This window comes from Conger conger, chromosome 7 (genome assembly GCF_963514075.1).
Source record: "Conger conger chromosome 7, fConCon1.1, whole genome shotgun sequence".
Lineage (NCBI taxonomy): Eukaryota > Metazoa > Chordata > Actinopteri > Anguilliformes > Congridae > Conger > Conger conger.
Window position 1 is genome coordinate 26,987,856 of NC_083766.1, and position 22,785 is coordinate 27,010,640.

The 22,785-nt window shown below is 46.1% G+C and overlaps 2 protein-coding genes across 3 annotated transcripts in view; one reads left to right on the top strand and one right to left on the bottom strand.

Moving 5' to 3' along the window:
- Nucleotides 1-19,098, top strand: part of sh3pxd2b (SH3 and PX domains 2B) — a 48,566-nt gene extending 29,468 nt beyond the window's left edge. The window contains exons 5-15 of the mRNA XM_061249013.1: nucleotides 224-318; nucleotides 4,679-4,704; nucleotides 5,402-5,437; nucleotides 7,188-7,319; nucleotides 8,847-8,948; nucleotides 9,414-9,497; nucleotides 10,916-11,033; nucleotides 11,315-11,505; nucleotides 12,174-12,220; nucleotides 12,507-12,632; nucleotides 14,767-19,098. Of these exons, the coding sequence (XP_061104997.1) occupies nucleotides 224-318; nucleotides 4,679-4,704; nucleotides 5,402-5,437; nucleotides 7,188-7,319; nucleotides 8,847-8,948; nucleotides 9,414-9,497; nucleotides 10,916-11,033; nucleotides 11,315-11,505; nucleotides 12,174-12,220; nucleotides 12,507-12,632; nucleotides 14,767-16,248 (2,439 nt within the window). The 3' untranslated portion in view covers nucleotides 16,249-19,098. The remainder of the gene's footprint in view (nucleotides 1-223; nucleotides 319-4,678; nucleotides 4,705-5,401; nucleotides 5,438-7,187; nucleotides 7,320-8,846; nucleotides 8,949-9,413; nucleotides 9,498-10,915; nucleotides 11,034-11,314; nucleotides 11,506-12,173; nucleotides 12,221-12,506; nucleotides 12,633-14,766) is intronic.
- Nucleotides 19,099-21,409: 2,311 nt separating this feature from the next.
- stk10 (serine/threonine kinase 10) overlaps nucleotides 21,410-22,785 on the bottom strand; it is a 41,518-nt gene continuing 40,142 nt past the window's right edge. For both annotated transcript variants that reach the window (XM_061248575.1, XM_061248574.1), the window contains exons 17-19: nucleotides 22,466-22,591; nucleotides 21,981-22,094; nucleotides 21,410-21,676 (exon numbers count right to left, since the gene is read on the bottom strand). In XM_061248575.1, coding sequence (XP_061104559.1) covers nucleotides 21,536-21,676; nucleotides 21,981-22,094; nucleotides 22,466-22,591 — 381 coding nt within the window. In that variant the 3' untranslated portion in view covers nucleotides 21,410-21,535. The remainder of the gene's footprint in view (nucleotides 21,677-21,980; nucleotides 22,095-22,465; nucleotides 22,592-22,785) is intronic.

Below are 22,785 nucleotides of genomic sequence, written 5' to 3' on the forward strand. Positions count from 1 at the left end.
GGTCTGCCAAGTGACTGGCTGTAGTGTAATGTGATTGTCACACACCGTGACAGAGCCCTGGGAGGGGGGGGTGGGCAGTGCTGGGTTTTCCACCCGGAGAGAGGGAGTGCATCTGCACCAAAACGAAAACGAACATGATTAACATGATTGAATATATCGTAACATAATGTAAAGTGATGTGATGTGGTTTAATGTGTTGTGTTGGTCGTGTCTCTGTGTTCAGGCTCTGATCCAGCTGCCCGTCTACATCTCGCAGTGTGAGGAAGTCCGCGTGTTCTTCGAGACTCGACCTGAAGACCTCACCCACCCAAAGAGTGAGTGAGAGCCCCACTGCTCATGCCACAGCGTGATTTACAGCCAGTCATTTAGCAGAACATTCCAGAAAACCTACCTGTTGAAGGGTTAAGGGGGTGGTCCTTAGGCCCTAAAATTGCTAAATTGCTGCCCTTTAAGAAAAAAGGCTGAAAGCAACAAGATTGTGCCTAAATTTCAATTTAAAAATGTTTTAATGACCCAATCCATCACAAACTTGTCACGTGTAGCGTGAGAGTTGCTTTCTCCTTTTTGCAGTACTAGCGGAAACGGGGAAGTGGGCTAGCCTTGATGAAAAGGGCAGCAGATCACGTCAGAAATGCTGAGTCTGCACTGCTGAGAGTTTGGCCCCGTCAAACGGCGACTGCTATAAATATCACGGCACGCATTAGCGTCACCAGAAGCTGACAGTTACAGCATGTCGACATGAAGTCACGAAAGGACCGGGTCTCTGTTCCTCTCCTGTGTCAGGCTGGCACTTAGGGGAATGTCTGCAGTTTCTGACATTACAGCTGAGGGGAATTTGCATATAGCAGTCTCTGTTGTGTAGCAGTATTGCACAAGTATCCTACAGTTACAACATCAGTTACTGTGGAATTACCCAGTTGCGGTGTGGTGGCGGGGGGGGAAGTCACACTGCGGGGGGGGGGGGGGGGGTGCAGATTCAGGGTTATGAGGTTATGAGGTGTCTGTCCCCATGGTGAGGTGGTCAGCCAATGAATCGCCATGGCTTCACTGGGGCTGGTGTGGGGGGGGGGGGGGATGGGGTGGATGTTGATTATTGCCAGGAAGGCTTATTTCTTCAGTGACCCGGCCCTGTTCTGTTTTGAGTTTTGGAAGGCTGGCTTTGGCCGGCGGTTTGGAGCATGTTTGTGTGCTCTGGCGCCGGGCTCTGGCGCTGGACTCCCCCTGCTGAACGCTGCTTTTCTCGAGCGGGGCCCGCGATGTCACGGCGCTTCAGCGCCAGACGTTTTTACAGGCCTTCCTTCGCCTGCTGTCGGCAGTTTGAGCGCGGTGCGGAGGGTGCAGGGCACCAGCTGCGGGCTACACGTACACGCTGCTTTTCTCGTCACGTTTAGCGTTTCACGGGCCCCCGAGGAGAAGCACACCGCGCTATTAAACCCCCCACCTGCCCTGCTGCCAACTGCCCGGGCGGAAGATTCCGCAGCTCTTGACGTGTTGAGCCTTTCCAACTGTTTCTGTTAAGCGCATTACAGCACTTACGGAAACTTGGTTGTTCCTTAAACCACAGGAATAGACGCTGTTTCAGCATCGGGGCTGACGTTCGCTAATTACTGGGCTGTGATGATGATCTACGCTTTGATCGGAGACCTGCGGTTAATTAACTCTGACGTGGTTGCTTCTTCCAGCGTCAGCCCCGGTTGATTAATGAGATCGTTGCCGGGAGTAACCTGCCGTTACGGAATGATACTTTAAGCGACCTTAAGGCGACCGGCTGTGTGGTTTTGCTGGATAAAATGGAAGCTCGAGAGCGTACAGTAAATCGGAAAACTGGAATCCGTCGGAAAAAAGAACGCGAGGCTCCTCACAGACGTTCGCTGTCAGACCTTTTCCGTCTTCCCCAAAGATGGAGTCCCGACCGTTGCCAAGGACACATATTTTATTAAGTTTCGAGAAAACCCCAGAGCGTCTGGTTTGAAAATAAGGGAGTGTTGGGGGTGGGGAGTGGTAAATGGGATTGCAGAAAAGACCTTGGTTTGTCTTTATTAAAATTGGATTAAATCTGTCCCTCAATTCAGCCTTTGTCGCTTGACGTTGCGCCAGGCACAGGGTGTCCTCTTCGGGGAATGAAATTCCTGTGTCAATAAATACGTCAGCACAGATGCCATGTGGAGAATGAGAGAGTTAGCAGGACAGGACACAGAGGGAGAGGGGGGGGGGCGCTGTGTGGTCTGGTCGGCTCTTTCGCCCGGAGAATAAAAGAACACGCATGCACGTGCTGCTGTTTCACTGTCCCGACTCGCAGAACTAGCTAATTAACCCACACAGAGCGCAGGGCTGGCCATGACGGGTTTCCAGTCACTGATTATCTCCAGTATCAGCGAGGTTATGCGTTGCTCTGGCTTCAATCTAACAACCTTCTGATTTCTGATTACAAAAATCCCTTCGACAGAATGCTGCTTGAGGGATTACAGAGTACAGGTTTTCTCTATACACCTCACTGCCAGACGAGCCGTAACTGCTTAATCCCACACACACAAGTGCACACAGACGGCTCATTTTAAAGCTCATGTCTCATTCCTCCTGGGCCTTTCACACTGTGATGGTAGTATCCTCACTTGTCAGAATTACAATTGTACAGTACTGTGAACCTGACAAACTTCTCCTGAAACTTTATGGAAATTATAGAATATATTGTAAGTATTTCACAGCAGCATAATATATTGCAATATCTGAACGTGGAAATGGTTTGTATTCGTGGCAATACATTGTAGTATATTGTTGTAGTATATTGATATTGTATTATAATATATTATTACCTAATGTGCACCAAGGATCAGTTACAGTACTACTTATGAAAGCTAAGTGGTTCCAATTAGAGGTGGCAATCTAAACCAGCTCTACAACTAACCAATAGCATAATGGCATAAAACTTGCTACAACCAATAAGATTTCTGGACACCAGGTCATCACCAGTCAGAAATGGTAACCTCTCTTAGTAAGCTCTGGAGATGAGTGTCTGGGGCTAAACTTGAATGTCTTCCATTTCAGGATTTATGTTTTTTCAAGTGTCTTTATTTCATGTTATATTGTCATATGTTATCCATCCCACACTTTATTTGAAAGGTTCAGAGTAATGGTTCTGCATAATTGATTTTGTATTGGTTTCTGTAGCTGGGCCTGCCTCCCCTGCAGACCCTTGTATTGGGCTGAGATCTATCCCTCCCCAGGCCCTGGGAACTAATGCTGCGTTCCATTTGTACTGGGAAGTCGGAATTTCCGAGTTCCCAGTCGGATATTTCAACTGGAACGCCCCCTGAGGTGGGATTTCCGACTGGGAAAGTCGGAAGAACTGAGTAACCCCGAGTTAGAAATCCAAAATGGCTGCTCCGTGCGTCAACGGTTAATAAAATCTCTCGTAATGTATTATTTAGCGCTTCTGTTTTGTTTTTGTGTAATTAAATAAGTGGTATACGTAGTACTGTCCAACGTCTATCTGTGGACATGTTACTACGGTGTTTGTATGTATAGAATACCGTGTAATGTGGTGTTTTCAACTGGTATTGCTAACAATGGCTACAACGATAGCAACAATAGCACTGGAGGCGTCCATCTTGGTTATCCGAGTTGTTTACTGGAATGCGGTCAACTCGGGTGTGACATCATTCCCAGCTCCGACTTCCGACTTCCGAGGTAAATGGAACGCAGCAGGTCCAACAGCATGTGATTGGGTACAAGTTTGATATAGGCAAATGAAGGAAGAGTGTGAACCAATCACGAGAGAGAGATGCTGAGTGAGTTTGTGTCAGAGAGCGATAGAGAGGGGATGAGAATATGTGAGAGGGTAATAGAGTGAGAGAAAGATAGGGAGCGAGTGATGGTGTGTGAGAATGAAAGATAGAGTGAGAGTGTATGTGAAGGAGAGATAGACAGAGGAGGGTCCCTGGGAGAGTAAGACAGTTCCCCTGGCGCACAGGCCCCAGGTTGACATGGGCTGTAGGGGTTGATAGACTGCTGTTCTGCAGAAGCAGCAGATGTTGTTTTGTGTTTATATACTGCTGTTTTACCAGCACACCATTTTAACCATTTCCTGCCTCATGTGGTCTAAAGGCGAACACATTTGTAAAACGCGAATACACCGCAGTACAACCACAGACTAACCAATTTCAGAGAGTGCCGGGTTAACGCTTTGTTAATGTAAGCTAGAACGTGAAATGTTAATCATATTCATTTATAATAATCAGCTGTTCTGGTTAGGTCTTCAGTTGGTCTTCCTTTGTTGTCTCTGGGTGGTTATATTGGAGGTTTCATTTAGGGGGGGTTATTCAATGCTTTCATGGACATTTCAGTTAAGTGCCTTCTCTGGTATTTTTTTACTTGTCACATCTTGTGCCAGGTTTAAGTTAGTTGATCTAGAGTAGTACAAGGTTAGTAGAACTTGAAAATATATATATTTTTGTTATCTTTGCCTCGTCTTTGTTCTGTGACAGATCATATGTGTTGTACATCTTGAGAATAAGCGGGGGTTCTCTTTGCTTCCTCTCTGTTCTGTGACCGATCATATGTGTTGTACATCTTCATATTAAGGGGGGTTATCTTCGCCTCACTGGTCTATAACAGAAGACAGCATTGTCCTTGTGAAATGTGAACTGACCATGTTCTTTGGCGTCTGCTTGCATTACAGTGAGCCTATTGGAAAGAAGAAGTCAGGTAAGGAACCTTTCTCTCCCTGAGTTGAAATGCTCTGGGGGTAAGTTTGACATTTTTGCTCGAGGTTTGCATTTCTTCCCTTCCTGCATGTGTTCTGTGTCTGAATAATACTACAGCTGCAAACAGGCAGTTTATAGCTCAACAAAGCTACTTCCCCCACTGTTCACAAAGCAATAGATAAATAATCCTAGTAATTATTTCCATTAAAGTTGAACATTAATTTGAACTTGAAGGTTATGGTGCCCTCTAGTGGTATTGTTGCATCTCTTCTCTCTGGTGGTGCAGTATCTTGAGTAGCACATAGGAGTAAATACATTATGGAAAAAAATATTTAAAAAAAAAAGTATAAAAGCTTTGTGTCCGCAGGATAATGTACTTTGTGTATACACTTTAAGCAGGCTTTATGTTTTATAGACAATTTAACATGACCATAAATCCAATCACCCATATATTCTAGAAGTATTGAGTAGAAAAGCAGAGTAATTTTAAATACATTTCACAGTTCATTCCTTATCAGTGTCAAGAACAGAACTGCAGAGCAGTTGGATTAAACCGCCCTCCAATTTTTTGAGCATAGCTGATTGAAAAACGCCTGAGAGAATGTTCTGGAATGTTTCATATAACCGAATCCATCCTACTCCTCCATCAGTCTCCTTCACATCCTCTTACAGTTTCTTTCATCCATTTCCTTCATCAGGGTTTTTGGAGCGAGCGTCTTCTTTCCTAAAGAGAGGTAGTAGCACACACTCGCTTGGCCACGCTCTGTGTGTGTGTCCCCCTCCCCCCCTCGTGGGCGGGTTGCTAATGGTTCCGTCCGGCCTGGGGCGTAGGTGGGTGGTTGCTATGTGAACGGGAGTTGGGAGTATGAGGCAGGGGGGCGGGGCCAGGGGCAAGCTTGGTGCTCTCTTTTCCGTGGTGTGACCTCATCTGCATGGCCCTGTTTGATTGGGTGTCTTTCAGTAAGAGTTAACGAAGGATGCCTTTATCTCTCCGACATTTTCGGGACAGGGAATAATCGCCACCTTCAGATTTTGTGCATGTGACACCCCTCCCTATCCCACCGTCCTCCGTTTTATTGTTGCTTCCAGAGAATGTTGGGTTTCAGTGACATCCCAGGGTTCAGCCTCAGAAACCTTCTCTTTGGACTCACCATATGCAGCTGCTTCCCCAGACCAACATTTCCCTCAGGTAGTGCTGTGTCAGAACCCTAACCGCTTCGACCGGAACCTTTACTTATAATAGATAATAATCATTTATCAGGCAGGATTCAATGCTAATACGTAATGCACTAATGTCAGAATTGCAGTAGCTATGAGCACGTAGATGGATACTATACTCTTTTTCCGTTATGCTTTTGGAGAAGGGTGTGTTCTTATTGTATTGAAGACATATGCAGGAAGGTAGACGAGAGGGAGACAGAGGAAAGGAGAGTGAGAGAGAGACAGAGGCAGAGAGAGATAGAGGAAAGGAGAATGAGAGAGAGACAGAGGCAGAGGGAGATAGAGGGAGGGATGGAGAGGGAGATGTTGGGAGGGAGAGTGAGAAGGGGGCTATTATGCTAAGGTGAGATGCCGCTGACAGATGATGGGGAAACATGACCGTGTACCATATGGTACGTAATTAACTTAATGAACTTGGTGTATAATTATGTTAATGAACACAGCTAGGGGAAATGTGTCTCTGTGCCTTGAGAGTGCTGCAGATGTTGTTGCTGTGGTACGTGGCCCTTGTGGTTTTCCAGTTTGTGATTGGACGGCAGGCTTTGGTCGCTGGTGAGTGAGGTTCGACTGTGTTCCAGTTTGTGATTGGAAGGCAGGTTTTGGTCACCGGTGAGTGAGGTTTAGCTGTGTTCCAGTTTGTGATTGGAAGGCAGGTTTTGGTCACCGGTGAGTGAGGTTCGGCTGTGTACCAGTTTGTGATTGGACGGCAGGTTTTGGTCACCGGTGAGTGAGGTTTAGCTGTGTTCCAGTTTGTGATTGGAAGGCAGGTTTTGGTCACCGGTGAGTGAGGTTCGGCTGTGTACCAGTTTGTGATTGGACGGCAGGGGTTCAGCTCCTAACTTGGCTTCGCTCCTGGCCTCTGTAGTTAATCGCCATTTTGTTTCGGCCATGTCCGTGATCGACAATAACCCTCTCACTCTCCTGCCGTACCCTTTCATAACCTTCATGCGATCAGTCTCTCTCTCTCTCTCTCTCTCTCTCTCTCTCTCTCTCTCTCTTTTTCTCTCTCTTTCTCTCTTTGTCTCTTTCTCTCTTTCTCTCTCTCTCTCTCTCTCTCTGTCGCTTTCACAATGCAATTTCCGCATTGAGCTTCTCCAATCACACCTGCTTATACACCACCCACCCCCACCCCTCACCACTCTTTACCCCTGCACCCTACCCCCCCCCCCCCCCCACCTCCATCATCACCCCCTTCCCTCCCCACGCCCGGGCCCCCCCCTGCCCTGATGACCGGTCCCTCCCCTCTGCCTTCCCCCCCAGTAGGAGAGTCCAGCTCAGCCGACCCGTTGCTTCTGGATCAGTATGTGGCTGTCACCAGCTACGAGAAGCAGGAGAGCTCCGAGGTCAGCCTGCTTGTGGGACAGGTGGTGGAGGTCATCGAGAAGAACGAGACGGGTACGTTTCTGCCGGTTCTGCAATGGAGTGGCTCGCTGCACCGACACTCTTAAAACGCAAGGTTTAACAGCAGCCATTTCTTAATGGTCTAGAGCAGGGGTCACCGACACGGTGCCCGCGGGCACCAGGTCACCCCCAAGGACCACATGAGTCGCCCGCAGGCCTGTTCTAAAAATAGCATGACTCACTGGTGAGCTGCATCTAAAATGTAATTTTATTCTGTTGCTAATTTCTTTTAATCACACTTGCATTTATATAGATTTAAAAATGACAATATCTTAAAAATATGTTTATTATACATGAAGTTTAGATAAGTTTAGGTGAACTCTGACCTACTCTAGTTCAAAGGTCAGTATTGACCGTGACAAAACAAACTGGTAGCCCTTAGTATGACTCAGTACCCATGAAGTAGCTCTCAGTTTCAAAAAGGTTGGTGACCCCTGGTCTAGAGTCATCCTCTTTACCAAAATGTAAAGTCATTGCTTTCCTGTATAGAGGCTTCTCTTTCACGATGACAAGTGTCCCTTTTCACAGGGCACCATTTGTCACCAGACCAGTAGGGTAAGGAGTGGGATGTCACCATACACTCAGTGACCACTTTAGTAGGTAGACCTGTACACCAGCTTGTTACTGCAAATATTTAATCAGCCAATCATGTGGAAGCAACTAAATGCATACAAGCATGCAGACATGGTCAAGAGGTTCAGCTGAATGGGGCTTTTCACGCACAACAGTATCTAGAGTTTTCTGAGAATGGTGTGAAAAACTAAAAACATCCAGTGAGCCGCAGTTCAGTCACCAAGTCTAAACTTACTTGACCGTTTCTGGAATGATGAGATCCACCAACTAAACCTTAATGGCTTTCTTATGGAGCACAGTGGTCTTCCTGCAGCCGAATTCCAGATGGTATTAGACTCCAATCACTGCCATATACAAATTGTTTTGGATTCAAATAATTTTCTGTGCTCACTTGATGTGGGTAATTAAGCCAACCAAGAGGACCAGAAGGTGTAAAGCGTATATGACCTATTTGACCCAGGTCTGGACCCAAAACCCTATTAAGTGACTGTACATTAGTGGCTTTCCATTAATTTGATAATTTTACTATCTGGACCTACAATATTAATTTCCATAGATCCAAACGTTTTAGCAGGGTGATATGTGCTCGGCCAGGCTGCTGCAGGCTGGAGTTATGGCTGGTGTTTTCAGTGGAAGACCGTACGGTCGTAAGAGCAGAGTTGTGTTCACTCCACAGGCTGGGGTTATGGCTGGTGTTTTCAGTGGAAGACCGTACGGTCGTAAGAGCTTTGTTGTGTTCGCTCCACAGGCTGGGGTTATGGGTGGTGTTTTCAGTGGTGAGTTGTGTTTGCTCCACAGGCTGGGGTTATGGGTGGTGTTTTCAGTGGTGAGTTGTGTTCACTCCACAGGCTGGGGTTATGGGTGGTGTTTTCAGTGGTGAGTTGTTTTCACTTCACAGGCTGGGGTTATGGCCGATGTTTTCAGTGGTGAGTTGTTTTCGCTCCACAGGCTGGTGGTTTGTCAGCTCGGACGATGCCCAGGGATGGGTCCCGGCGACCTGCCTGGAGGCCCAGGATGACCCTGACGACTTCTCCCTCCCAGCCGAGGAAGGTACGCAGGCCCGCTGTCTGTCCGCCCCCTCCATACGTTCTCACAGCGCTGCTGCAATGTTATAACGTCCATAACACATTCTGCTAACGTTGAGAGAACATTTTGTGTTAGCTGGGAGTCAAGACACTCCAACATGACTTGCAACTGATGTTCTCGCTAAAGAATGAAATTAAATCTAGGCTTTGGAAATAGAAATATGGAAAAGGAAAAGGACATGACCTGGGGTGAAGCAGGTTTTCTTTGAAGTGAAATTAACTGAATGCGTCTGCTCTAATTTTATTCAACTATTTCAGTAAAGGGATCTTTAGAAAGCAGCAGATGCCACACACATATTTTGAAGATGACAAAATTAGTAACAGTTTTTATTCATCACCATTTCCTGCGAGTGGTTTAAAGAAGGGGAATTAAAAGGTCACAACCCTCACTACCTGTTTGCTCACTTCCTGCCGCCCGCTATGACGTCAGTACCGCGGAGGTACTGGTCGCTGCCGAGGCACGTGGGCCGTCGGAGGACTTTAGGGGATCTGTTCGGCACGGGTTTCGGGCCAGGTGGAGAACGCACCCCTTTTCCTGTTGTTCATGTGTTGCGTGTTCCGTGTCGCATGCCGGACCAAGGCATGGCATGTGTCGCATGATCAGCATGCGTGCGGCATGGGCCAAACATGTCCCCCTCTTTTACTTAATTTGCTTTTATTATTATTATATTATGATTGTTATTAACTAACGCATGCTTTTAGGCGTGGCATTGAGCACCTTCCAGCTCCCACTAATTTCTCATGTGCTTGATTTGTTTTCTCACTCTTGTATAATTGTCCTGTGTTGATTACATACTCAAAGTGTGTATGAATGAGTGGTTAAATTGTGAACGACACTGACCACAAACAGATATTAACTCTCGGGTTTCTAGAATCTATTATATTTGCTGTGGTTTTAAACTCTTGTGGGAACACATGTATTTGTTATGTGCACGGCTCTAATAATGAAGGTGTTATTTTGCGCGCTGATTGGTTGCATGCGTGTTCCTTGTTTTGTTGCTCCACATAGTTCTGCCTGGTTACGCTAAAAAGTCGGTCACCACACATTCCAGCCTGGTTGTCTTGTCAGTCATTTGTGTAACCGTGGAGACCCACACCCCCAGCTCTGACTGACAGGGCAGTTTGAGTGCAGGTGTAAACTGCCTTGGTCAGCCGTATGTGATTTTTAGAGACCACCGTGAACTTGTCCTGGATGTTCATGGAGGATGTTTATTCTGTAGATCTGCTCTTTTGCACCTGCTTGTTATGCCTCTGTGATCCTCTACACTGAAATATCCCTGAGAATCAGGGTCATTGGGTTTCATCTTAGCTCATCTACATAAGTGTTTGGCAAAAAGGTTTGCATAGCTCAGCGATCTTCATTCTTTGTCTGGGAGAGCAGCAGGGTCTGCTGGTTTTTGTTTTTGTTTTTGTCTTTATATCAGCAAGCCAAGGCAATTCCAACCCAAAAAAACCAGGCCAAGTTTGTTAATTGTGTAATCGACTGTTTTGATTGATCGAGTAAATACCAAGTATCAACAAAAACCTGCAGACCTTGCTTCTCCGGGACCGGGAATGATCACCGCGATAGCGTCAGTTTGACTCCACAAAATAGTTTTTGTTTTCTTTAATATTTTCATTTATGTGATTAATTGCATACCTACCCCCTTTTCCCTGTGTAAACTGCAGACCTGGGTCAAATACAGGATTGTTTTGGATTCTAATACTTTTTTGTGTTCAATTTATCTTGCCTGGTGCAACTGAGCACACAAAGAGGACTTGCACTTTTTGAGAGTATTTCGTAGGTTACACCAGACAAGCTCAGGAAAGTGCAGGAAAGTATTTGGAATCCGAAACAATTCACATAATTGACCCAGGTATGAGATGTTGTTCTAGTACACCATACCCATCTTCAAACAGCATGAACGTGAATATTTACTTTCCTGTTTCCAGAGGAGAAGTACACGGTGATCTACCCCTACACGGCCCGGGACAAAGACGAGATTAACCTGGTGAAGGGCGTGACCGTGGAGGTCATCCAGAGGAACCTGGAGGGCTGGTGGAAGATCCGGTAAGAAGAAGAAGATTTATTGAACCCCGTGGGGTCATTTGTCCTCTGCACTTGACCCATCCTAGTTACTTATGAGCGGTGTGCAGTCAGCGTGCAGCGGCTGGGGAGCAATGTGGGGTTTAGGGCCTTGCTCAAGGCGCCCAGCAGCTGTGCAGATCTTTTTGTGGCTGCACTGGGGCTTCCGGGTCCCAGTCAGGCTGCCCAAACGACCCGTCCGCCGTGTTCTTGCGTCCTCCGCCCCGCAGAGGGCGCTGTGTCACAGCCGCGCTTCGTTTCCGCAGGTACCAGGGGCAGGAGGGCTGGGCCCCGGCGTCCTACCTGAAGAAGACGGACATCCTGGCCCAGAAGATGGCCGCCGGCGCGGCGGCCCACGCCAGCGCTAACGACCTGGACGTCTCCAAGCAGGGGGGCAAGGAGAGCCGCGACGGCCCCAAAGACCTGCGCTTCACGCCCTTCCCCGAAAACAAGCGCAGTGAGCCCCGCCGAGGAGAGAGCACGCCCCAACGCGCACGCAACATGCAACATGCGACACACAACATGCAACACACAACACGCAACACGCGACGCACAACTTGCAACACACAACACACGACACACAACATGCAACACGCGATATGCGACACGCAACACACAACACACAACAGGCAACACACTACACTGCACAAATTTATCAATAAAAAAACATCTCCGCTTATTACGCTTTTCAACACTGCGAAAAACACGGATACTCAATCTTTCCCACAAAGGCTGTTCCACCCAAGCAGCTACACACCTGATTCAGAGACTTCGCAAAGACTCTAGTGGTAGATCAGCAGAATTGGGTGTGGAACTGCTTGGGAGGAACAGCCTGCACCCACACCAAGTATCCCTGGCCAAAAACAGGGTAATCCCATACTTGTGCAGATGTGGAAAATCCTGACTCAGAAAGTAAAAGTCCTCTCCAATATTTTGTTTTGTACAAAAATATGCACAGAAGAAGGTTTGCACAATTCTTCAGCCAGGAGGTAGAACTAATGAGTGAAATCAGCTGGCTGAGTTTATGGGTGGAAGAAAGCACGTAGCAGGACTTTTACCATCTTACCCCTGTACTTAACATCTCTGTGTGTTTGTTGATTCACGTTTCTCTGTTTTCTTTTTCAGAAGCTGGTCAGAGACAAAGACCCCCGCCAAGGCGTGATCTCACCATTGTAAGTAAATAAACTTTCAAACTGCTTTCAGACCAACACCAAACAATAAACATACTAGGTAATACACCATTTATAATCATTCACTGAATTGCACCCTTTTTAACACACCCTGTATATTAACTATATTTGTTAATAATAATAATAATAAACGTTTTTCTCACATTTATAAACCTTAACATCTCTGTTGTACTGAATGTTTTTCTCACATTTATAAACCTTAACATCTCTGTTGTACTGAACATTTTTCTCACATTTATAAACCTTAACATCTTAACACCGTGTTCAGCCGCGCGGAGTGAACCTGCCCAAGCCCCCCGTCCCGCCCCAGGTGGAGGAGGAGTACTACACTATCGCGGACTTCCAGACCACCATCCCCGACGGCATCAGCTTCCAGGCAGGAGTGAAAGTGGAGGTGAGTCCCACGAGCAGGCCGGCCCTAACACCGTGACGTTCACCATGAAAACTTATAATCGGCACAACTGATACCCCAAAAATGCCATATAAGGCTAGGCGTGTCCAGAATACTCACTCATAAAAATGACATCTGTTGGTGCTGTAGTGGATAGATGGCTCAATGGGGTTATCCAGAACCAGGAGAGTAATCTACCACACTTTTCGGAACACGGATCATAACAACGTGGCAGACGATGGATAAGCTTTCTCTTATTCCTCCTTAACAGTCCACTCAAATAAGTTTCTGAAAATATAAATGAGCAATACAGTTGCTGAATCTTGATTCATATTTGATCTGTGTGCGTAGTTTGAAAGTTTGAGCCAAGAGTGCTGCGCTGGGTGTATTTCATTTGCAGCCTTTGTAGCCTATGCAAATACAGAACCATCCAACGCACCACAACGCTCGCTGGAATGCAGCATCATGTACTGCAAGCCTCTCCATACAGAATGAATGGAATGCATTGCTTACACGATTCATACGACGGGTCAGGACCACTCGTAAATTCTGTTCCTACTTAAGAAAACATTTGAAATGGGAGAAAATTTGTGCATGCGGCAAGTTCTCTTAAATCACTCGTACAAGCGATTCAAGAAGGAATCTGTTCATACGAGCAGTTCTTGCTACTTGAGGCCTATTGTGTTATTTATACTGGGCAATGGGTCACTTATACAGCCTATGTTGCCATGGTGATGTCGCGTTTTTGCATTCCTGAGCAAAACACTGATGTTCTCCACTGCTCTGGATATGATCTGCCAAATCATGTGATGGATTGTGATGTAATGTGTATACTTTGTTCATATCCAAAATACTTGGTGGGGATACATATTTACCAGACTTCTTTATAGAGACTACATGTTTATCATTACTTCTGTGTAATATTAGCTATAATAATGATATAGACACTATAATATCAATATCATATTAAGAATGATATCCATCTATCCTGACCAGAAATATGAATGTGCATAAATGTGAGTAAAATAATAGGCCATTTTCTTGCGTTCAGTGGCACATTGGTTAGCACTGTTGCCTCGCAAAAAGGAGGTTCTGGGTTCGAGCCACGGCTGGCCCGGATCTTCTCTATGTGGAGTTTTCTCCGGGTGCTCCAGTTTCCTCTCCCGGCCAAAACACATAACCGAGGGGCTACAGATGAAAACTAGCCTCTCTGGCTAACACTGGCTAACCATTTATTAACAATGTGAGTTGTCCCGGTCAAATAGACTAATAAATAAATGAACGATAGACATTTGTCAGTAATGCTACTCTCCCCTCCTCATAATTATACGCCTTTGTTTGCTAGCGCTTAGCGCTGTGATCTGAGCATACAGCTGGGCGTGTACTGGAGGTCTCCTGGCCTGAGGCTCAGTGTTGGCTGTCCGCCATTCCGCCTCTCAGGTTACAGCGTGAGGCTAGCCAGCGCCCCGGTGTGTTCAAGGCTGTTGTCTCAGTGCGAAGAGGAAAACGCCTGTGTCATACTGAGCTAAATCCACATCTGTCAAACAGACAAAGGATTTACAGCTCAAATCACTCGTATTTATTTACAAAAGGGTAGGCTAATCCTGCTTTCCGGTGGAATAATATTTGCCCCTAATGCTACCCGTCCGTTTCATTCATACTTATTTGTTTTGTTTGCCGTCTGCACCCGTCACAAGCCTGTTGTGATGCTGAGAATTTACATTCAGAATCGGGTAACTGAGCATGTAAATAGAACACATAGCTGTGAATGAAACATGCAAAGCTGAGGGGGGAACATATGGGTTTCCATATTCCACAAAAGCTCAGCGAATGTACACCATGGGCTTTTGTGCTCTTTTGTAAAACAGTTTCACTAAACAAAAAACAATCCCCAATGTAAAATATCGTTAATACATTATGGTTTATGGGAAGGAATGGAATGCAACGGAAATTCATCACTGAAACGTAATGAAAAAATAGTATGCTGAACTATACCTAAAGTATACACTTCAATACTTTAGAATACTTGAAGTATAATTAAACTCCACATCAAGTATGCTTAGTGTAGTATTTGGGAATGTGCTCCTCTGCTCACAGCGCTGTCTCTGACTGGAATGCTTGGCGCTCCGTTCCTCAGGTGATTGAGAAGAACTCCAGCGGATGGTGGTACATCCAGATCGAGGAGCGGGAAGGCTGGGCTCCCGTCACGTTCATAGACAAGTACAAGAAGACCAGCAACGCGTCGCGGCCCAACTTCCTGGCCCCGCTCCCGAACGAGATGGCCCAGCTGAAGCTGGAGGACGGGGCCTCCAACGGCTCGGCACAGGACGACAGTTGGTCCAAGCCGCTGCCCGACGAGCCCTCGGCCAGCAGCGATTCGGCCGCCCGGCCCAAGCTGAGGGACTGGAAGTCCGGCGGCCCCAAGAGCGGTCCTTCCGCTCCCGCCCCCTTCTCTGGACCCCTGCCTCCCGCCCCCGCCCTGCCCCCGGCAGAGGAAAAGCCCGCCCTCCCCCCTCGCCGAGAGTCCATCAACAAGAGCCTGGAGTCCGAGGCCCTGGAGAAACCCAAGATGGACCTGCCCAAAGCCCTCCCCCCGAAGCCCCCCGCTCCCGGGGTCATCGTGCCCCTGGTGCCCCCGAAAGCGGCGCCCTTCAAACCGGAGAAACCGCCGGAGCCCAAGAGGGAGGACAAGAACAAGCCGCTTCACCTGAAGAACGAGATGGGCCTCGAGTGCGGCCACAAGATCTCCGCCAAGGAGGTGAAGAAGTTCAACCTGAAGCCTGTGGCCAAGCCGCCCAAGCCCAAACCCGAGCCCCCGGAGGAGAAGCCCGAGGTGCCCGCCCCGTTCGCCAAGCCCAAACCCGTGCTCCGGCCCAAACCGCCTCCCGTATCCCGGCAAGACACCCCGCCGGAAAACAAGCTGGACATAACCAACCTGAGGAGCAAGCTGCGGCCCCCCAGGCCGGCTGAGATGGGCTCAGGGGCCGAGGCCAACCAGCAGGACGGTGCGTCACCCGACAGTGCCCTCAGCGAGAGAGGGGGCGAGGAGCCCAAGTGTCCCCCGAAACAGCAAAACGGCCATGACCTGCCGGACTTGCCCAAACCCCCGGTGCCTGCCCACAAAGAACTGCCACAGAGGCCCACCGTCGCCCCCAGGAGACCTCCACCTCCCAAAAAGACCAACGAACCTGCCAGCCCCACCGAAACCAAAGCCCCCCCGAAAGACTTTCCGCCCGAGCCCAAACCGGCGGCCCCACAGGGCAGACCCCCTCCTCCCAAACCCAAAGCGTTCGTGTTGCCACCCCCCAAAGACAAAGACAAAGACAAGGAGGACCCCAAGCCCCGACTGCCCCTCCCGCCAAAGCCCTTCAGCAAGAGCGAGAAACCCGAGCCGCCCAAAGAGAAACTCCCTCCCCTCATCAAGGACGCGGCCAAGGACGAGCTGTACCTGGCGCTGGCCGACTTCGACGGCGACGACCAGACCTCAGGGTTCAAGGAGGGGACAGTGTTCGAGGTTCTGGAGAAGAATTTGAATGGCTGGTGGTTCTGTAAAAACGTCAGTGGCGGGCCTATGAAAGAGGGCTGGATCCCTTCCAATTATCTAACCAAGAAACCCTAGTTACTGGCCTCTGGGTTTAATTTGTTTTACGATATATTTAATTAGCTTTTTTTATTTATAGGTGGTACATTGATAGTAGCCTTTTAATACATTCCATTAATTTCAAGCTCAAGTTGGGAAGGGACAGCCCTTTGAGCAGGTATTATCAGATCCTGTTTTCTTGAACAGTGTTAATTAGGACTGAAGAAAGATTGTAGTAACGATGATAGGGAGCATCATTGGAACAAATCCATTTCTAGATGGTATCAGACCTGGGTCAATTACGTAATTGTTTTTGATTCAAATACCTTTCTATGCCTTTCTGAGCTTGCCTGGTGTATTTGAACCTATGAAAAAGTTCAAACCTCTGGGTTGGCTCAATTGCACCAGGCAGGATCAGTCGAGCACGGAAAAGTATTTGAATCCAAAACAATTATATACCCAGGTGTGGATCATATCATACACCTTGTGTGCCATATTCTACACAGGTTTATAATGTTGTTTTATAGTTGTATTACAGCAGCTGCAGTAGACAAGCAATATATATGTCTTTAATGCCTTCATAATATTGTGCCTAGGTATATTACAGTGGTGTTCCAAGCTTAAATATATGCAAGCAAGGTTTTCTTCATCAGTGTATGTATCACTATAACTGAAATGTAAGGAGGAGGGTATTTGTAACTTACAATGCAATGGAACAAGTGAATGAGAGTATTCTGAACTGGAGTACTTGGATACACCAGAGAAAGCAGTTTGATGGAAACTTTTGGTTTGGGTGGAGCTTCAGCCAAGTACTGTTAAGTGCTAATATTACCATTATTTTGTACTTTAATCATTGTGCTTTGTGAATAACGTTTCTTTTCTTCTTCTTTTTTTACAATTTGTCCATTTTTTAAAAGCATGTTATTGTTACAGAGTGATTTTGGAAAACAGCAGATGTGCACTTTTCAACATGGCCAGATGTTCAGGTTCACTCTGGCCTTTTTTTTTTTTTTTTTTTTTTTTTTTCTTAGATGTGAAGTATGCTGTAAGTAAGCATACGTCTGACACACACAGTCCTGAGTTTACACATCTCAGTATTTACATTAACTCAGCAGAAAGCCTCTGGCTTATGAGGGTGACTACCGTACATTTAAAGGCATTGTTTGATAATCAACAACTTCATATTAAGGTTTTTTCCATAGTCTTTTTTAGTAGCTTTCTCCCCGTAGAATTGTGGGAGGGGTTTATCATTACCTCAGTCTTTCAGAAGCACCATATTGTAAATCTGAATTTAATTTCATCCCTAAAAATAGCGTGTGAACCCGAAATAGTGCTCCTGAGATTTGTGAGTGTTCTGACACAAAAAGTCTGAGTCATTGCATACACTGAATCTTACAAAAGGTTCTCAAATATACGTTTTAGAATTATGTTTTGATATTCGCTTGACTGGTTTCAAGCTTGGTATAGCAACGTTAAATTGTCTTTGTTGTACTTCTGAAAGGGAGTCCTTTCTTCGTGACTTGTTTTTGCTTCGTGTCAGGACATTTGGGACACTCCTTGTGTGAGTGGACAGTATTGATGAAAACCGTGATCCGATCGGGTCGGTGAGGTATGGAATGCGTCCTTACAGATCCAGACCCAGGCAGGAGTTACTTCTGGCTCGCTGGAATGCTGGAATTGTGTATGCTGGAATTACACATTTTTTCCACGTGCTCCTGGTTTTCTAATTAATTTCTTGCTTGCATTCTTTTTGCTTGCATTTCGAAAAACCCTGCCTTTTTAAAAAAAGGAGGATGTTCTGCCTGTCGTATTGACAGGTAAGATACAGGTAGAGGTAGATCAAGGATTTTCAACCTCTTCTGATCAAATGAACCCCACACATGCTCAAAGGTATCCAGGGACCCCCATCATATGTTAAAAATGATTCTATTGTTTTTTATATTTTAAAAATTTCCCCCAAATATATATTCATGGATATTATGTACCTCCCAGGACCCCCAGAGGTCTGCGGACCCCCATTTAAAGCCCAGGTGATGGGAACATCCAAAGATTGGTTGCGAGTGCGTAGGTATTTCAGTGGTTGTCAAATTGTGGGCAGTAGGAGGGGTTTGGCCAGCTCATGAAAAACACATTAAAGAATAGCAAATTTTTGTTTTGTAATAGTATAGACATTCACATCAGCCAAATTAGTGCCAGTTAGTGGGCAGCTGCTTGTTGTCTGGTTACATTTTAATAAGGGGCAGGGTCAGAAAAAATCTTTCCACTTCTTGGGTGGGTTAGGTGTGACTTAAGAGTTTGGGAACCACTGATCTATGCGAAATAATAAGTCATAGGAGTTATGATCCCTGTGTATATGAGACAATCTGTAGGACTTAGTTCAGTCTCACTGCTTCGGCACTTTGTTGCATTCCAGTTCCATTCCATTTCATGAATTTGTACCACAGAGCTGCAACATGGAGTCTTGTGCACGGTCACACTGGATGCGTTTTAGCGGTTCGATCGATTGCCGCATGTGGAATATGTAGTGTTTGAATAAAACGCAGTGTTTAGAAGCTCCAGTCGTGCGAGTAGCCTGTGTTTAGGAATAAAGAGGAAGTAGCTCAGAGATCCACTACAGTGAAAGGTAATGCGATCCCTCATAACAATGTCCTTTTGCGTTCTGCAAAACCATTTCTCTCAGTATATGCAATATGAGCAGATTGCCATTGGATGGCAGGCTCTAAAAGACTGTGTGCTGGTCATTCAACCTTCCTGACAGATAAGCCATCACAGTACTGTAATCTGCTTTTGTTCCCACTTGTTTTGGTGACACTCAGAACAGTTCACACTTCAGACTCGTTCCTTCCTGTATCGTTTCTTTTATATGAAGTTAATAAACATTTCAAATAGCCCAGTTCTGTGTGTTAATCTTTGCCTCTGCATAGCAGAGATTCTGAACAAAGCCAAGATGGTTGCCGCAAACACAGCAAAGACCAAATACGTTTTTTTGTCTTACATTTAGACTTAACTCAAAATATTTCTTCTTTTTTTTATCTTAAAAATATATTTTTGCTAAATAAGACAAATGGATTTGCAATGAATACTCATTTCAACATCAGGTAACAATTTCACTTGACAAGTGAAAAGTAATTTAAAACACGTTAAAATCTTTTTTTCTCAAATAGAAAAGCTTAAGTCTCATAAAGCAGTGAATGCTGATTCAAAGTCTGGCTTGAGACTGGCGTCACTCGGCACAAAGTGCCTTTGATTCACAATGGTATAAAAGTCTACAGAGAGAACGCTGGGGTGAAAAAAATAACAAATGAGACTGCATAAGAAAATGTGTTTATTAGACTCTTATGTACAATAGTGGTTCCTTCAGCTTTTAGAGACTTTTTTCGGTTCACCCCTCACTGAAAACATACTTCAAATTCCATTACTAAAGTCAAAGGAAGAACAATGATATTGCAGTCAAAGTGTACAGGAACTGAACATTAAAACAACTCAAAATATATCTACGGAATAAAAAGAAGTAGATTTGATTGTACCTGATTAACAGTCAATGACAAGTATATAAAAGTGACCACTTTAAAAAATAAAATAAAAATCGGTACTCAAAGAAAAAGTTACTTGAGTGAGGCTTGCTTGGTGGAATAAACTGATGAAAAAAAGAACATATTGCACTTTGGTTAGTTGACAGTGCATTTAAATGTTATAATAAAAATCAAACTCCATGTTTAATAAAATATATACTTAGGCAAGAATATAATATCTAAAGATTCTTCAAAGAAACTATATTCTTCAAACTTATCGACAACTAAAAGTCTCATACTTTGGCTCTAGCACAACAGCGTTTGCTACGCCAAGTCCTCTCCAGTGTGCTCGCTCGGTCCCCTTTACAGTAATGGCGCCGCTTCACGCGACTCGATACGGAATATATTAGCAAAGCGAAATTCAACATCAACACTGCCTAAGTGACTGACAGCGAGAAAACACACATATACTTAATACAACCTGAATAGAAACAATCTTTTTTTTGTTTAAAGATGGGATGAAGTCCTTTATCCCCCGACCCCCACCCCCCCCAAAACAAGCTACACGGAGCTGTAGCCAAAAATAACGTGGAAACGGTGAACAGTAACCCCCATTACGAGTTTCAACATTATTTTGTTCATGTTCACAAGCTGAAACCATTTTAAACGGTGAAAAGCACTTATTTACCGCGTGCAGCAAACTGCGTGAAAAACGATTCTGTGATATTTTTGGACAAGCGGTGATAAAGCATCCGGTTTGGCAGCTCCGGTTTTAAACTTGCTTCTGCATACTTCGGTTAGCAAGAAATAAAAATCAATGAGACATAATTGCACTTTTGGCAATGAGACATTCACTCAATAAACAAATAAAACTAGGGGGAAAAAAGTACTGGGAGCCAAGGCACATAATGGTAAATTAAAGCTACATGCTGTAAATTACGTGCTTTGTAAATTGAAGGCACGTAACTAGGCCTCTGTAAAAGGGAGGTGTCTTTGGAATGAGCCAAACTGCACAGTCGTTTCCCTGGTGACCCCCACTCCACACACACACACACACACACACACACACACACACACACACACACACACACACACACACACACACACACACACACACACACACACACACACACACACACACACACACACACACACACGGAGCACCACCCTCTCCACAAAACCGCCACTAAAATGCTCGAATTGCAACCGAACACTGAAGAGGCGCATTCCACGTTCTACCTCTGACACACAACACTTGGAGAACACAACACTTTCTCAGTTTGAATCACCAGCCCCGACCCGCCTCCCCTGTCAAATACACCTGACACTGCCTGTCATACACCTGACTGGGCTAGAACAAGAACTCTACACATTTTGAGGGGGTGTTCAGCAGGGAATATGAAACACAAAAACAAACGTTGGGGCAGGAATCTATCTGCTAGAATATCCATCTGCAAGGAATAAGCAGCACTGCAGAGAAAAAAAAAATACTGCTTGTGTATGTGTGTGTGTGTGTGTGTGTGTGTGTGTGTGTGTGGAGGCGTGTGTGTGTGTGTGCGTGCGGGGAAGGTGGAATTTCACAATATCTAGCAGACAAATGCCTTGCATCGGTTAATCAAATTAAAATACATAAACATTAAAAACATAAATACTAATATTAAAAAAGAAGAAAGAAAAAAAAAAAAAGAAGGTACTACATTGGTTAGTTCCTCCCCCACACCTAATGAGGTTGCAATGTGGATTCCCGAAGGGGGGGAGGGAAGGGGGGGTGGACCGCGATCGGTCCTGAGGTGCTCTGCTGGGGATGCCGGGATTTACGTGGTGGATGAGTCGGTGTAGGGCAGGAATTTGGTGAGCTTGTTGGGCGAGCTGGGGTTCAGACACTCGGACTCCTCGCTCATCTTGAAGAACACCTCCTGCTCCCTCTTCTTCTGGTTCAGCTCCTCCTCCAGGGTCTATGGGGGAGAGCGAGGGAGCGTGTCACATGACCTGAACACCTTCACAGCAGCACGCGACACATAGCCCCTGAATGTAAGGTGCATTCTGGGATATCCAGGGGCATTACGGATGCCCACACTGCTACGGGTACACAATGTTAGGAGTGAGTTCTGCACATGTGGATTCAGGCTGGGGTGCTTGTGTGCAGACAGGAAGGGGCAAGGACAGACAGGGGCGTGTTTAGGGAGGGGCAGAGGTGTGTTTTGGGAGGGGCAGGGGCGTGTTTTTGTAGAGGTGGGGTGAACAGGGCATGGTCCTGACCTTTTTCCTGGGTTTCAGCAGCTCCCTCCACTCCCTCAGCTGCTGGCTGTGCATCTCATCCAGAGACTTCAGCCGCTGGGTCTCATTCTCAATCAGGAGGTGGCACTTCTCATTCTGCACAGAGACGTCCATTATCAAACACTGCTGCTGTCATAACCTAGCACACCCATTATAACCCAGAACACCCATCATTACATTACATTACATTACATTACATTACAATACATTATCCAGAGCGACGTACAGTTGATCAGACTAAGCAGGAGACAATCCTCCCCTGGAGCAATGCAGGGTTAAGGGCCTTGCTCAAGGGCCCAACGGCTGTGCGGATCTTATTGTGGCTACACACACTGGGATTCGAACCACCAACCTTGCCTGTCCCAGTCATTTACCTTAACCACTACGCTACAGGCCGCCCATCATAACCCAGCACACCCATCATAACCCAGCACACAGTGGCTCAGTGCTGTGTGGGGTGGTCGTACCTGCAGCTGCTGCAGCTCTCTGACGTTGCTGTCGCACTGCCCCACCATCTCCCTCATCTGGTTGTCGTGTTTATGCTGCTGGTGCAGACGTTCCGCCTTCTGCCTCTTCTCCTCCTGCTGGCTGAACTGGAGACACAAAAGAAAGGCTTCACACACAACAACACTATAAAAGCCACCACCTGCTGATTTAGTCTCTTAAGCGGCAACACAATACACAATACGATGGTTTTGTGTTGGTATCAGTTTTTCCATGTGTGCATACACACTTACACTCACACTCACATATGCACACAAATGCACAGGCACAAATGCAAAACCAC